Source organism: Cetorhinus maximus, chromosome 1 (assembly GCF_964194155.1).
Source record: "Cetorhinus maximus chromosome 1, sCetMax3.hap1.1, whole genome shotgun sequence".
Classification (NCBI taxonomy): Eukaryota; Metazoa; Chordata; class Chondrichthyes; order Lamniformes; family Cetorhinidae; genus Cetorhinus; species Cetorhinus maximus.
Genome location: NC_135879.1, coordinates 89,618,864 through 89,632,332, shown reverse-complemented (window position 1 = coordinate 89,632,332; position 13,469 = coordinate 89,618,864). Strand labels below are relative to the sequence as shown.

General features: G+C 44.9%; 1 protein-coding gene across 1 annotated transcript in view; it reads right to left on the bottom strand.

Moving 5' to 3' along the window:
* Positions 1-13,469, bottom strand: part of fras1 (Fraser extracellular matrix complex subunit 1) — a 562,738-nt gene that overhangs the window by 151,868 nt on the left and 397,401 nt on the right. Inside the window, exons 37-39 of the mRNA XM_078543632.1 lie at positions 11,542-11,664; positions 9,487-9,734; positions 8,297-8,433 (exon numbers count right to left, since the gene is read on the bottom strand). Coding sequence (XP_078399758.1) covers positions 8,297-8,433; positions 9,487-9,734; positions 11,542-11,664 — 508 coding nt within the window. The remainder of the gene's footprint in view (positions 1-8,296; positions 8,434-9,486; positions 9,735-11,541; positions 11,665-13,469) is intronic.

The window sequence follows — 13,469 nt, the reverse complement described above, 5'->3', positions numbered from 1 at the left end:
TTGATCTTTTGTCTGTGACATCTTTTGGTTATCTCCTCCTATCACTGCTTGCTTGTCCCAACAACCACGCCCCCCCCCACCCCCGCCCTAAACCAGCTTATATTTCACCCCTCTCCTATTTTTACTTAGTTCTGTTGAAGAAACATGAGGACTCGAAACGTCAACTGTACTCTTCTCCGCCGATGCTGCCAGACCTGCTGAGTTTTTCCAGGTATCTCTGTCTCTGTTTTTGCCAAGGTTTAGGGGCCTGAGGTTAGGAGACATTTCTTCAGAGGGTTGGGAATCTTTGGAATTCTCTACCCGAGAGGTTGGGATGCTCAGTCATTAAGTATATTTAAGACTGATAGCAGTAGATTTTTGGACACTAAGGGTTGGGAAAGTGGAGTTGAGGTAGAATATCAGCCATGATCTTCCTAGGGCAGGCTCAATGATCCACATGGCTTCATCCTGCTCCTGTTTCTTTTGTTCTTATTCTGACAACCATTACCCAGAGGTTCTCCCACTGCAATATACTCCACTTGCTCTACTTCACTCTCCAGGGCTTGACCCAGGACATTCCTTGTTGGATTAGAAACAAACTGATTAAGAAAGTTCTCCTGTACACATTTTAGGAACTATTCACCATCTTTGCCCTTTACTTTGTTTTCCTCCCAGGCTATACTATAAGTCCCTTATTATTTCTGCTTTATTATTTTTTCTACATTTCTAGAAAAGCGTGTATATTTGCTCCTCTATCTGCATTGTATTTGGGATCTATTAGTGTTTCTTTTCTGTTACTTAATTCTACCAAACAGTTTTGGTCTTTGAGCCTGCTAGTATATCATCCTTCTCTAGTACTGTATAGTTACCCTTGATCAATACTGCCACCACCGACCCCCCTGCTCCCCTCACCTCATCTTTTCTCATTCCCTATCTCTCCTGAATACATTGTAGTTGGAAGATTTAGTTTCTATTTCTTCCCATGTTTAGGCCAGGTGTCAATTATACACATAACCCCATGTAGTAACTTGTGTCTCTAGCTTATCAGCCTTAATTGTAACACTCGTCATATTAGCATGCATGTATTCCACCATCACATTGTTGCTTTTCTCTTTCATCTAATTCCTACTGTTTCCGTACTACTTTATGCTATGTTGCTGTTTGTCCCTTCTAGTTTTTTTTTGGATTTCTCTAGCAAGATCAATTCAATGCATTTTAGGACCATATACTCTATTTCTTTGCCTTGCCTAATCTTAAAAACATGTAAAAGGATGCTGAAATGTCATTGTTTTATTAAATACATACTTGCAGATCTCTGATTATATTGCTTAAGTTCAATTCAGAGATTTTTTTAAGGACAGCATCATTATGTCATATTATGCACAACATGTAATTCTTTGCCAAAGGGAATGTGGGAGGCGGGTATGTAACCCCAGCTCCCAAGGACACAAGATACTCGTGCTGTAAGTAAACATATTCTGATATCAACTGGAGATAAATTACTCTTAAAAAGATAAAGGCAAAATACTGCAGATTCTGAAAATCTGAAACAAAACCAAAAAATGCTGGAAAAACTCAGCAGGTCTGACAGAATCCGTGGAGAGAAAGACAGAGTTAACGTTTCGAGTCTGTATGAAGAAATGCTCTGAAGAAGAGTCATATGGACTCGAAACGTTAACTCTTGTCTTTCTCTCCACAGATGCTGCCAGACCTGCTGAGTGTTTCCACTACTCTTAAAAAGACCCTGGTGTCAACTAGAAAGTATTTTATGCTGCAAGGGAAATTTTCCCTCACCAACAAGAAGCAACCATCTTTGTGAAACATGGTGACATGCTAGCAATGTCTAGTTTTGTTCACAGTAAGTTGGAGGACATATATTTTATTACAACAGACATTTAACTTTTAGGGTGCAGACACTTCCATTCAAAATTCCCCTCTACTCTATTTTAGTGGACATGTTAACGTGTTTATTTTTAATGGATTAATGCCTCCATTAAAATCGAAGGGAGGATGTTCAGAGGAATGCATGAAGCATTTGTTTGCCAGCATCTACAAAGTAGCTTCAGGGCCAATGTACCATTCTGCTGCCAAGGTGAAGCTGTGTTTAATCACTCTCATCCTTTCAGGACCACTGTCTCTAATTGCTGTAAATAGGCACCCCCTGAGGGAACTGTTGGGACAAACCTGTAGACTGACAGCTGCTTGTAATTTCTGCTCCTTGGGGAAGACAGGTTACTGAAGTTACAAGGAGCCAGCAGCTTTTTTTAAATAAAAAGTTATTTTTATATTAATAGGTTGTCCATTCACTCTTTGACTTGGGACAGGATTTTCCTGTTGTCATGCGGGGGCGGGCCCCTCATGTCTGCGCGTAAAATGACGCGTGGTGACGTTGGGCGAGCATCCCGACGTCATCGCGCGCCATCGTGATATTTCGCTGGGCAGACGAGCGATGATCTCCGATGAGCTCCCGCCATTAATTAACGGGCCACTTAAGGCCCTTGAGTGTTCAATTGGCGCCGATTTTTCTATGCCCGTGCAATCCTCGGGTTGGCGCACAGGCACAATGGGCAGGTGGGTAGGACACATTTGGATTAACCTCATCCACAGGCGGGATAAGAGGGCTCTGTGGGGTCGCAAGAGTGCACAGTCAAGTTTTTATTTTTGAAAGTTTTTCAAACTTGCCTGTGTGATCTGGTGTACTTCAAAATGCATACCAGCTGCTTTTTTTGGGCTCTTAACCTTCAGGTCAGCCCTCTGCAGTGAGGAATCTTTTCTGGGCCTGCAGGTTTCAGGAAGCCTTCCCTTAGCCTGGGAATGGGAGCTGAACTCTCCCACTGGAGGCACCTCCTCTGAGGAGGAAGGGTGGGCTAGAAGGGTGAGGAGGGCAGGAGTGCACATTCAGCCTCCAGGGGAGCCACCTTTGGGAGGACAGGTGCAAGCACAAGGGGCGCAGGGCTAACAGGAAATCCAAGGCAGAAGGGGCCGCAGAAGATGCCACTATTCTGCTGCCAGGGTATACGGGCAGCGAAGCAGCTACCTCAATATGTCCGAGATGCGGTGCCGAAAGAGGCTCCGTCTCTCAAGGGAGACAGTCAACTATATCTGTCAGATGATTGGCCCTGAGATCTCCCCTAACTGTGTGGGTGGACACGCCATGCCAATGGCTCTAAAGGTCACAGCTTCCCTCAACTTCTATGCCTCTGGCTCTTTCCGGGGGTTGGTGGGTGATCTTTGCGGTGTCTCCCAATCAGCTGTCCACACTTGTGTCAAGCAGGTTACAGACGCTCTGTTCAGACGTGCATTGACCTTCATCCACTTCCATTGGGACCAGGCAAGTCAGACACAGCGAGCCAGAAGCTTCGCGGCCATTGCTGGCTTCCCCCGCATCCAGGGTGCAATAGACTGTACACATGTGGCCATCAAGGCACCAGCAGGTGAGCCCGGTGCCTTCGTCAACAGGAAGGGCTTCCACTCCATGAACATGCAGATAGTGTGAGACCACAGGATGCAGATTCTACAAGTCTGTGCAAGGTACCCAGGCAACTCCCATGACGCCTACATCCTCAGACACTCCCAGGTGCTGGGGCTCTTCAGTGCTCCAGCCCGGCTAGATAGATGGCTGCTGGGTGACAAGGGTTATCCCCTCAGAAGGTGGCTCACGACGCCTCTCTGCCATCCAAGAACAGAAGCTGAGTAGCGGTACAATAGGAGCCACACCTCCACAAGAAGAGAACCATCGGTCTTCTCAAGATGTACTTCCTGGACTGCTCAGGGGGCGCACTCCAGTATCCCCCAGATCATGTGTTGCTGATAGTGGTTGCATACTGCGTTCTCCACAATTTTGCGCTGGAAAAGGGGGGACGCTGTGGACGTTGTAGATATAGACGCAGTGGCTGCGGCTGCGGCTGCACACGATGAGTCCAGCAGTGAGTCTGAGGCTGAGCATGCACAGGGAAATGCTGAGGGGGTAGACGCTGAGCCGGGCATAATCCAGTGGGGCAGGGACACCCGGGAGGCTTTAATCCAACGAACCTTCAGCTAGCACACCACAGATGGTCCACCAGGACAAGCCTGGGCTGTCGGCTCGATACTCGACACCTAAGTGCAAAATCTGCCTGGTTAGCAACAGTAACTAAGGGCCTTGTTAATAAAGCTGAATGTCCAACAAAGTTCTCATTGCAGTTTTGGAAACTGTACACATGCTGAAGAAAAGAGACACCCTCAGCCATGGTGACATATCTGCATTTAATGTGTCAGGCAAACCAACTTATTCCAAAAAAAATACAACAGTGTTACAAATCAAATAAAATCATAGGGGCCTCATCTCGGGCCAACACAAAAGCACCAGTGAAAAACCCGTGGTGTGCCTAAAGTGCCTTATGTTTTCGTTTCCGGGTGCTACATCTCGGTGCTGCCCCATCGCTCGGGGTGGTATCTGAGCCAGCCTGCTGACTCTGCTGTCCTGTTGGCCTCGATGACCTTGGCGGTCGTCCTCTGGCCTGTGGAGCCTGTGCTGGCCCCGCCTGGGAGGGAGCTGCCAGTTCCACAGCTGGCATCCCCCCAGTCCTCACAGCCTCACCGGATGATACTGTCACTGGGAGAGGGGTGGAGGAGCTGGCACCCTCATCCGGAGCACCCTGAGAGGAGCTCACAGAGACGACAGGCAGCTGCTGCGCCGATGTGAGGTCGTTTTGGACCTCCCTGCTCACCGTGGATGGATGGGCACCGAGCTGGGAAACTTGGTGCCCAGACCATCTCCCACACTGGCACTGACTATCTGAGGTCAATGCCGATGTGAGGGCTTGCTGGTCAGAGTGCATCCCCAGGAAGCCCTGATGGGTCTCCTGGAGTAGGCTCTCTATGAGAGTCGCCACTCTCTCCATGGAGGATGCATGGCGCTCGGACATGTGGCTCATTGCTTCAGCAAGTGTTCGCGTAGACTCCTCCACCATGGAGACCTAGCCAAGCATAGCCTCACGTATCTCCACCAGATGCTCTCGCACACCCGGCCGCATTTCCTACACCTGTTGCGTCGCGGACGACTCCAGAGTCACATCATCAGGCATTGACTGAGCATGTGCCTGGTCCCCTGCAGTCCTCCAACTGCTGACGCCATGGGCACTCTCTGTCTCTGCCAGCTCCTCCGGCGACTGTGAAGTGCCCTCACTACTGTGCCCCAGGACATTAGCCGATGTTCTAATTCCCTCTGAGGTGCCAGTATCTGCGCTGGTGCCTGCCTGGCAGAAATGGTGTGATGCTGGTGAGACGTCAGGCCCCTCAGGTGAGAGGGGGCATCTGCTGCTTCTCCTCCCGGCCCTGCTCCGATGATGCTGAAAGGAAGAACAAGGACAGTGGATCACTTAGCGTGAAGACAAAGACAAAGTGAATCCCTGTCCCCCGGATTATTATGCGCTCATCCTTCCATAAGCAATGGTCAAGCCATGTTCCAAAATTAAATCAATTAACATTCAGCAGTGCTACGGCTGTTGGGAGAACAATGCTGACCTACTGTTGGGCATAAATACCTGGCCGTGGCACTCCAGCCTCAACGACACCAGCGGACCTGGGTGCATGGCGCCTCTCCAGGTCCAGGGCCTCCTGCTCGAAACAGCTTAGAATGGTGATCTGAGCCTGGCCACCGCCAGTCCCCACACGCTCTGCTGCGTTATGAGGATTCTTCTCCTGAAAATGAGAGAAGAGCATCGATTAGTGCAAATTGCACATGGACTCTGTTCACGCACGGCCCACCCCAACCAGAGTGGGACATATCAGGGCTCCAGTGCCTCCTCACCCCGCTGCTGTCAAACACTCACACAAAGATGCTAGGCCTACTTCTCACCACCCCTCCTTGGACACATGCTGCTTACATCACATTAGGCACCACACAGTATATCCTTCCATAGCAAGGAGGCGCAAGCACGTGGAGCGCAGAGGGCAGCAGTTGGTTCGTTGCCACACCACCTTGGAGCACCCCTCCCACCATCTCATCACCCTGACTAGGACATGTCCTGGAATTCTGAGTCTGCGCCCAGGTGCAGCTCCTTCAGGTTGCCCCACACCAGTCATGTGGGACTTAGTGTAACACAAGCTGCAAGGGCAAAACACATCTCCTCATCACCCTCTCAGGGTGGCCTCAGCATGGGCAATATCTGATGGCCCACCCAGCAAAGGACAAATGCCATCAATGATTCAATGCAGTCATGACACTCAGACTTGGAGGTTGGGTGGGGGGGGGGGGGGGGGGGGGGGCAGTAGCAGGGGGCTAAGCCAACTTGCTGGGTTAAATGCCCAATGCCAACATGATACTCACCCTGCCAGAGTGCAACAAGACGTTGAAGCGCTTACGGCACTGGATCCAGGTGCACAGCACCATGTTGCGGGAGCTCACCACCTCTGCCACCTCCTCCGAGGCACGTTTCGTCATGTGGGGGGCCTCCTCCTCCCATCCTGGGGAACCAGCACCTCCCGCCGTGCTGCCACCTCCTCGAGGAGAGCAGCAAGGCAGTCATCCGAAAAATGAGGGGCACACTGGCCTTACCCTCTGGCCTGGCCTGTCCTGCTGCTCTACCCTCCAGCCTGCTCCGCTGGCCTACCCTCCGGACTGGCCTGCTCATCAGAAGCCCTCTGCTGTGGCCTTGCACTTGACATTGTGATCAGACTAGAAAAGGCTGCCAGGCCTTCATTTAAACAGGCTGCCGGGTCACCATTGGACCCGGCAGTCTGTGTACACCCGCCGCCGCCCGCCCACTCCCGCCGAGAAATACGCTGGGCGTGCCTTAATTGGCCCACCCAAATAAAATGGCGGCGTGGACCCGATCGCAGGTGGCAATCAGGTCCACGCCCACCCGCGCCCACTCCCACTCTGCCCTCCTCCCCCTCCCCCATCAACCAGAAAACTCATGCCTTGGTGTTTTATGATTTAGTACAATAAATTATGGTGTAAAAGCCAACCTGGCACAGAAGACGAGTCCATTTTTCCAGCCTCAAATATCATGTTTTTGTATATACAAGTCAATTCTCCCCACCCCTTTGAAGTCACGGCATGCTAGACTTGCACTAATAGTCAGCCTCAATTTTTCACCCCACGCATTCAAGTTTCGCTTACCAGTACCTTATAATTGGGTGTAAGGAATCAAGCAGGTGATACTGGCTGTGTTGCAAAGATGTTCAGGAATTAAAGACATGCCCGTTCTTTGCGTTGGATGCTGATGGAATATCAAAGTGGCAATCACCCACACCCACACCAGTGGTTCACTTTTATACTCGACGTATAAGTCAACCCCTGTTTTTGGAGGGATTTTTCGAGACTTCAAAAGTAAACTTATATGCCAATATCTATGGTACTAGTGCCAATCAATGTGAATGCCACATGCTCTGCATGTCTGACATTTTGAAGTGTGACTTCACTGAGTTTTATAGGCAGATCCTAGAGATCTATTTGTGTTTAAAATTTCTTTGGTCACTAATTTTGCACCTATATATCATGATACACCAATGTATAATGGGGACAATTCTGACTTTGAAAGTGAGCGGAAAACTACAGATTGGTCACACGTTACATACTCCACCCAATTTCCATATGCAGCCCACCCCTGTACCCAGCCCCCACCGCGCCAGCGGTTTCTTGACCCACCAGAAATGAAAATTACTCTTAATATGTGCCCTCACATATTTCATTAAAGCGTCATTGCACAGATGGTGCCAATGCAGCTTCTGATTTGAATTCAAAGAACGTGTTCAACAGCAGTAAAATTTGTTGTTGCACAAGACTTTTTTTGTGTAAATGAAAAACTAGCACCACTAGAGTTACTGGACCATGGAAGCAAAGGCTTGGGGCATTGTTTCTATTTAGTCCAGTCTTCTTGATGACGTGAAACCACTAATTGGCTCAATAAAAGGAAGTGGTGTCTATTATGCCTGCAATCGCTTATAAAATATATCTATTTTTATTTTAACAGAGGCATTATCCATTTCTTATCCAACAATCTAAATTCATGGCCAAGTGTGTGTTTTTCAAAATATTTTATACAAATTGCTCACTATAATGCAAACTTATCACATCAGGTAGCTTGATGGGAGGATCTGCCAACAATTCTGTAATAAGGCTGCCTCTTTAACTGACTAACTTGGATTCTGGACTGCCAACATACAAATACCATCTAACATTGTTCATCAGATTAGATTTTATTTTAAAGTCTATCAGAAGAGTATTAAAATTATTAATTTGGAGGAAAAATGAAGGACTTCTTTTCCAGGAAGAAGTGTAGCCAGTACGTTGTACATGTCCTGTATTGTACATTATGTTCAATCCTTTTACCTAATTCTTTGGTTATCAATATCTTCCATTGTAAATGTTGAAAATTCCAACAGCTCCTCATCGCCATTAGTGAGGATACCGTACATGGGCAGAGATATCAACTGAATCCGGATTTTACTGTCAGGAGAATTATTATCCTAAAGAAAAGGTAAAAGGTTATGTTCAGCTACTTGGTTTCTTTTTAACATTTTCAATCATTTTCCATTACTTAATTGTGAAAATAATGTTAATATTTCTAGAAAACCTAAGATTTGTTAATACAACAACTACTGCATAAAGCATTCAGTACAGAAGTGGGAAGCCACTTAAATGTTGGTGTAATATTATCAGGTAGAGAACACATGTAGGATTGTATTAAATTGTGGATGTGGATTTATACCTGTAATTCTCCCACATGGTGAGTGACTGACGGTCTGGTTGAAAGAATGGACAGAGTATTTTGCTCTTGGTGAATAGAAAGGAAACGTAAGCGAAGGTTTGTCTGGGCAGTTCAAGTAAGCATATTTGTTAGGATGATGCTACAGAGCTATGTAATGAAGCATGGTGCAATTGTGCCCAAAAGAAGGGAAGCAATTAAGAAATAGTGTTAAAGAATATTAGTAAGAACATTTCTGGTGATTCACAGCTTGAATTAGGTGAAGAATTTAACTGATCTACTAAATGGGTCCACGGAGTGATTGCAAGGTAGGAATCTAACTGAGGGTTTTAGGTGATGTGTTATTTCCCAGAATGGTTTATCTGCCTTAGTCTTTTTTTTAAGAAAGTAGAAGAATGGAAATTTTAAAAATGGAATAAGTGAAGCATGGCAGAAAAGACAAAAAAAAATGAAAGATAAAAAGCAAAAAGAAAAATACACAAAAAGACAAAAATAAATCTGGAATTTACAAAATCAAGAATACATGAGAAAAGTGAAATATCAGGAAAAGGGCAAAGGACAGAGAGAGATCACAGTAGAGAGGTGCTTTCTGTTGATATCTGGCAGCCAAAAATTATTGAAAGTTTTATAATAGCCACTATAAACTATAATTTCTATCATTTAATAGAAAGAGTGTACGAATGCATTATTTTTCTGGAAAGGTGATATATGTAATTAAACTATATTTTTAATGTGCCAAAAATGTGTTTAGAACAGAGTACAATGAGCTAAAAAATAGAGCCAATTATCTGTTACAGTACTAGAGTTAACATACAGTATATGCCAGATGAGATCTTGTTATGGTTCCCAAGCTTTTTTCAGGCACCGAAATAGTCAACAGAGATTCAGGTGCAAGCCTAGGACCGTCACCATCTGTCGCTGAGATATGAACTTGGAGCAGTGTTGTTGCCATGGTAACTCCATCTGTGACTAAGATTTGCATACTGTCCTCAGTTGTCAGGGTACCACCGTGCACATAATGAATCGCGTTTCGTGCCACATCATCATGTGTAAAGGTATCACCTGTAGGAAATGAGAAGGTGGATCAAAATGGGACATCAGGTAGCAATTAAGCTCTTAATGATAAACTCATAACTGTTAACTGTATAAATTAAAATGAAGTGTGTACAGGTAGGGGGCACTCAATTACTTGTGCACATATAAAATAGAGACCCCCTTTAAGGGGCTGTCAATTTGTTAATTAGTTTTACTGGTATACTCAAAAGAGTATAAAATAGAGACACTTATTGACAATGGTGGGAGGTTGTAGGGTTAGGGGCTATACGTTTGTAATGTCTCACTTTGTGAATAAATCTAAAACTGAGCAAAGATTGACTTCTGGTCTCCTCTTTCATCAACTGGCTCTAAACAATAGCAAAACTAATTTGATTAATATAAATTATTCCCTCATACTTATGAATTGGTTGCTCAAATACTGTTTATGATGCCGATATGATATGATAGTTCTTATTGGGAATAAACAATTCTTAACAAGCCTGGTTATCGATGATTGTCAATCTTCACTTCTCTGTGCATACATTTAATTTTCAGAAACAGAAACATGTTTATTTCAGAGTATAACTTAAGATCTGCTGATGAGAATATTAGCATGATGTCCCATTTAATCAACAGAACAGTGATTGAACCCAAGATATCCCTAGCATGTATTGCTTATGTAATTGTACATTTACAGTAGTAACTTGCAACAGGAAATGGATGTATTATTGGAAAGAATGAGGAGCTGCTAGCTGTTTCTTCTTTGTAGTGTGGGTTTGGAAGCTAGGTTCCATGTAAATGAACGGATCACTAATGAAAATTCTCTGGGGTGAAATTCCTCCCGTTGACAACTTTAGCCAACAAGGTCAGTGCAAGTACAAAATGAAATTTCCAACTATTTCAGTAAAATTATAGACAGAAAGAATCTCAGCAAATGCTTTAAAGGTCAATGTAAAAACAGAAATTCACAAGTAAGGTTGTTCTGTGCCAGCTCATATTCCATAAATGCTGAAGATGGAATCCAGGACACTGGCTGCAACATATTTGAATAAGTTACAATTTTACTTATTGCAAAGATTGTTGAAATAAATTATATTTCCCAATTATCTATGGATCTAGGTTTCAATCCAACTCATTCGAGGGATGAATGACATTCCTGTTTGTTGTAAAGATATTATGTGAAATGAGTTTAATTAGTCTCAGCCTAGTTGTTAATAGGCCACAGAACAATTATACTAAATTAGAAATTGCACTCAGAGAGGCTATAAAAATGATTGGTGGGGGAAGTGCAAAATTGTCTTTGTTGTAAATGTACCCTGTCTGACATTGAGGTATGGGAGGGTGGCGGGTGGGGGGGCCTTGGGAGTTTTCACTATTGGGATGCAGATCACCAATCCATTCTAGAGCCTGCCAAATTTTTATATCCATGGATCCACTCAGTCAGGTTACCGAGCAGGCAGCAAAGCTGAAAATCATCTGACTAGTTGGGATTGAATAAAAGGAACTTTGTTATGCAGCTGGTTCTACTAAATGTATTTGATCAGGCTACGCAGCTCAGTGGCTCAGACAACTCTGCTCATCTGAGAGATCACTTGCTGAAATACAACTTCACTCACAGTGTTAAAGGGGTACCACAGGTTTTAATTCTTTTCAGTTATACATTATTCTTCACATGCAAATTTAAAAACCACTGCTTTAACGTGCAACCAACCGTGTCAAAACATTACCGTGGGTCCCAATCACTGGCCTTTGCTGGATTAGTTGATCTCTGCCAGGGTGACAGTAAAGATGACACAATTACCTTCAGTGCCTCTGAGCTGTGATTGTTACTCACCTTTTACCATTGGCTGTCTGTAGTCTGATTTAATCAGTACCCCAAACTGAGGGGGTTCCATCAGCTCAAACAGAAGGTCATCAGGGTATGTGTCTGCATCACGAACTGCTAACTGGCTCAAACCTTAGCACAGAAACAAAGTGATATTTGGTTAGATAATCGCACTAGCTTATTCTGAGCAGGTCACTTGACACTAATTTTCTGTGCACATTATGGTCTTGTTAATTCTGAGTTTTGCTAATACTTTATTCTCTACAACATTGGCCAGAATTTTACATTTAGCCCCTCCACTCAGGAGTGAGCTGGCAGATGATGGAGGTGTAAAATTGCATGTGGTGGAGGGGGTAGGGGGTGCAGTGCCTGTTACCTAGCCCACTCTGCTCGAATTTTAGCAGCAGCCAAGGAAATGTTGGATGACCCGCCCACCCTTGGGCCAATTGAGGTCTTTAATTGACCAATTGACGGCCTCCTGATCATCACCTCCTTCACTGACTGGCTTTGGTGAGGCAGCCCTACTTAGCTTGTACTCAGGCTTCCATCGCTGCTCCTGGTCGGGGACTGACAACAGTTCCAGTGGCTCCCAGAGGCCTAGACCAGCGGAGTTGGGCTTGCCCCCAAACTTTCCAGTTGGTGTGGTGGGGCCACCATCTTCACATTAAATCCCAGCCATTGATTCTAAAACATGAGAAATAGTCAAGCTTCTCACCAGGAAACTATTTACTTGCTTACTATCTTTGTGGATGCAAAATACATACATGAAAACAAAGCACCCTTAACATTGCTCTGCTATATTTGAGTTTTAATATTTACAGTTAATAAACAAGCTTACAGAAAAGTTCAGTTGTAAATCAAAGGGGATTCAGTTCATCTTCGACATGGCTAAAAATAGATGGTAGTGGATCAGTTCCTCAATACTCACCACTCCCGATTTTCTTTTAAAGTGAGATGTATAGCGGGCAACTAATCTGCTAAAGCCAATTTCAAACTCAAGGATTGCTGTAAAAAGAGACATGTCGAAGCTTTTCGTCTTGCACTCATCAGGACACTTCACCAGGATACCAATACAAGGGGAAAACAATAATTTATACTGTATGTGAAGAGAGTGCTGATTGGTTGCCAAGTGGACTCTGATTGGTAGGGGCATTGGCATGGAGAATGCACCAGTGTTGGTGACTAACAGATAAGTGCCAAGCATTGTTTGAAATTTAATACAAGCAGCTTGACCCTGATTGGTCAGGGTGTTGCCCGGAGGCATGTGTCAGCGAATGGCTGTCACTTATTTTGTTTAGCTGAAACAGGCGCAATGTGTGCACCTTTCTGTCTGCAAAGAATTGGGCCCTGTGTATTAAGAAATGTAGCTTCCAGTACATGCAAATGTACCACACTGCGAGCCTGACTGACAATCTTGAATTGGTTGTCGGCGTAATTCTTAGCACACTGAGGGTTATTTAGCAAATGTTGTCCAAACGCGGAATCACATCTAATGTTGAACGCTGTTGCAAGCACAGGCTGCATCTTACCCTTTGCAAACAGAGTCTGTGACACATTGTTTGATATGATCCGCCAGTCTTTGGGACGTATGGCCTACATATCTAGCATCACGCTGGCACTAAAATTCATATTCCACATTACTCATTTGTGTGGCAGACAGAACGTCTTTTTGGCTTGACAGCAGCATCCGCCGTTGTTTTCCCCTTATATTGGTATTCTTGCGAAGTGCCCTGGTGAGTGCAAGATGAAAAGCTTCGATATGTCTTGTTCAGCAATACTCAAGTTCTGTACTACCAAACGACAATTTCACACTCCCGCTAAAGTTGAATTTTATACTCAATATTTGTACAAACACCGTGATTTTACACCAGCAGGATTTTTCATAAGGCAGGGTTTTTTGCCTCTTCGAGGAGCGTTAATAGGCAAAAGACAGAACT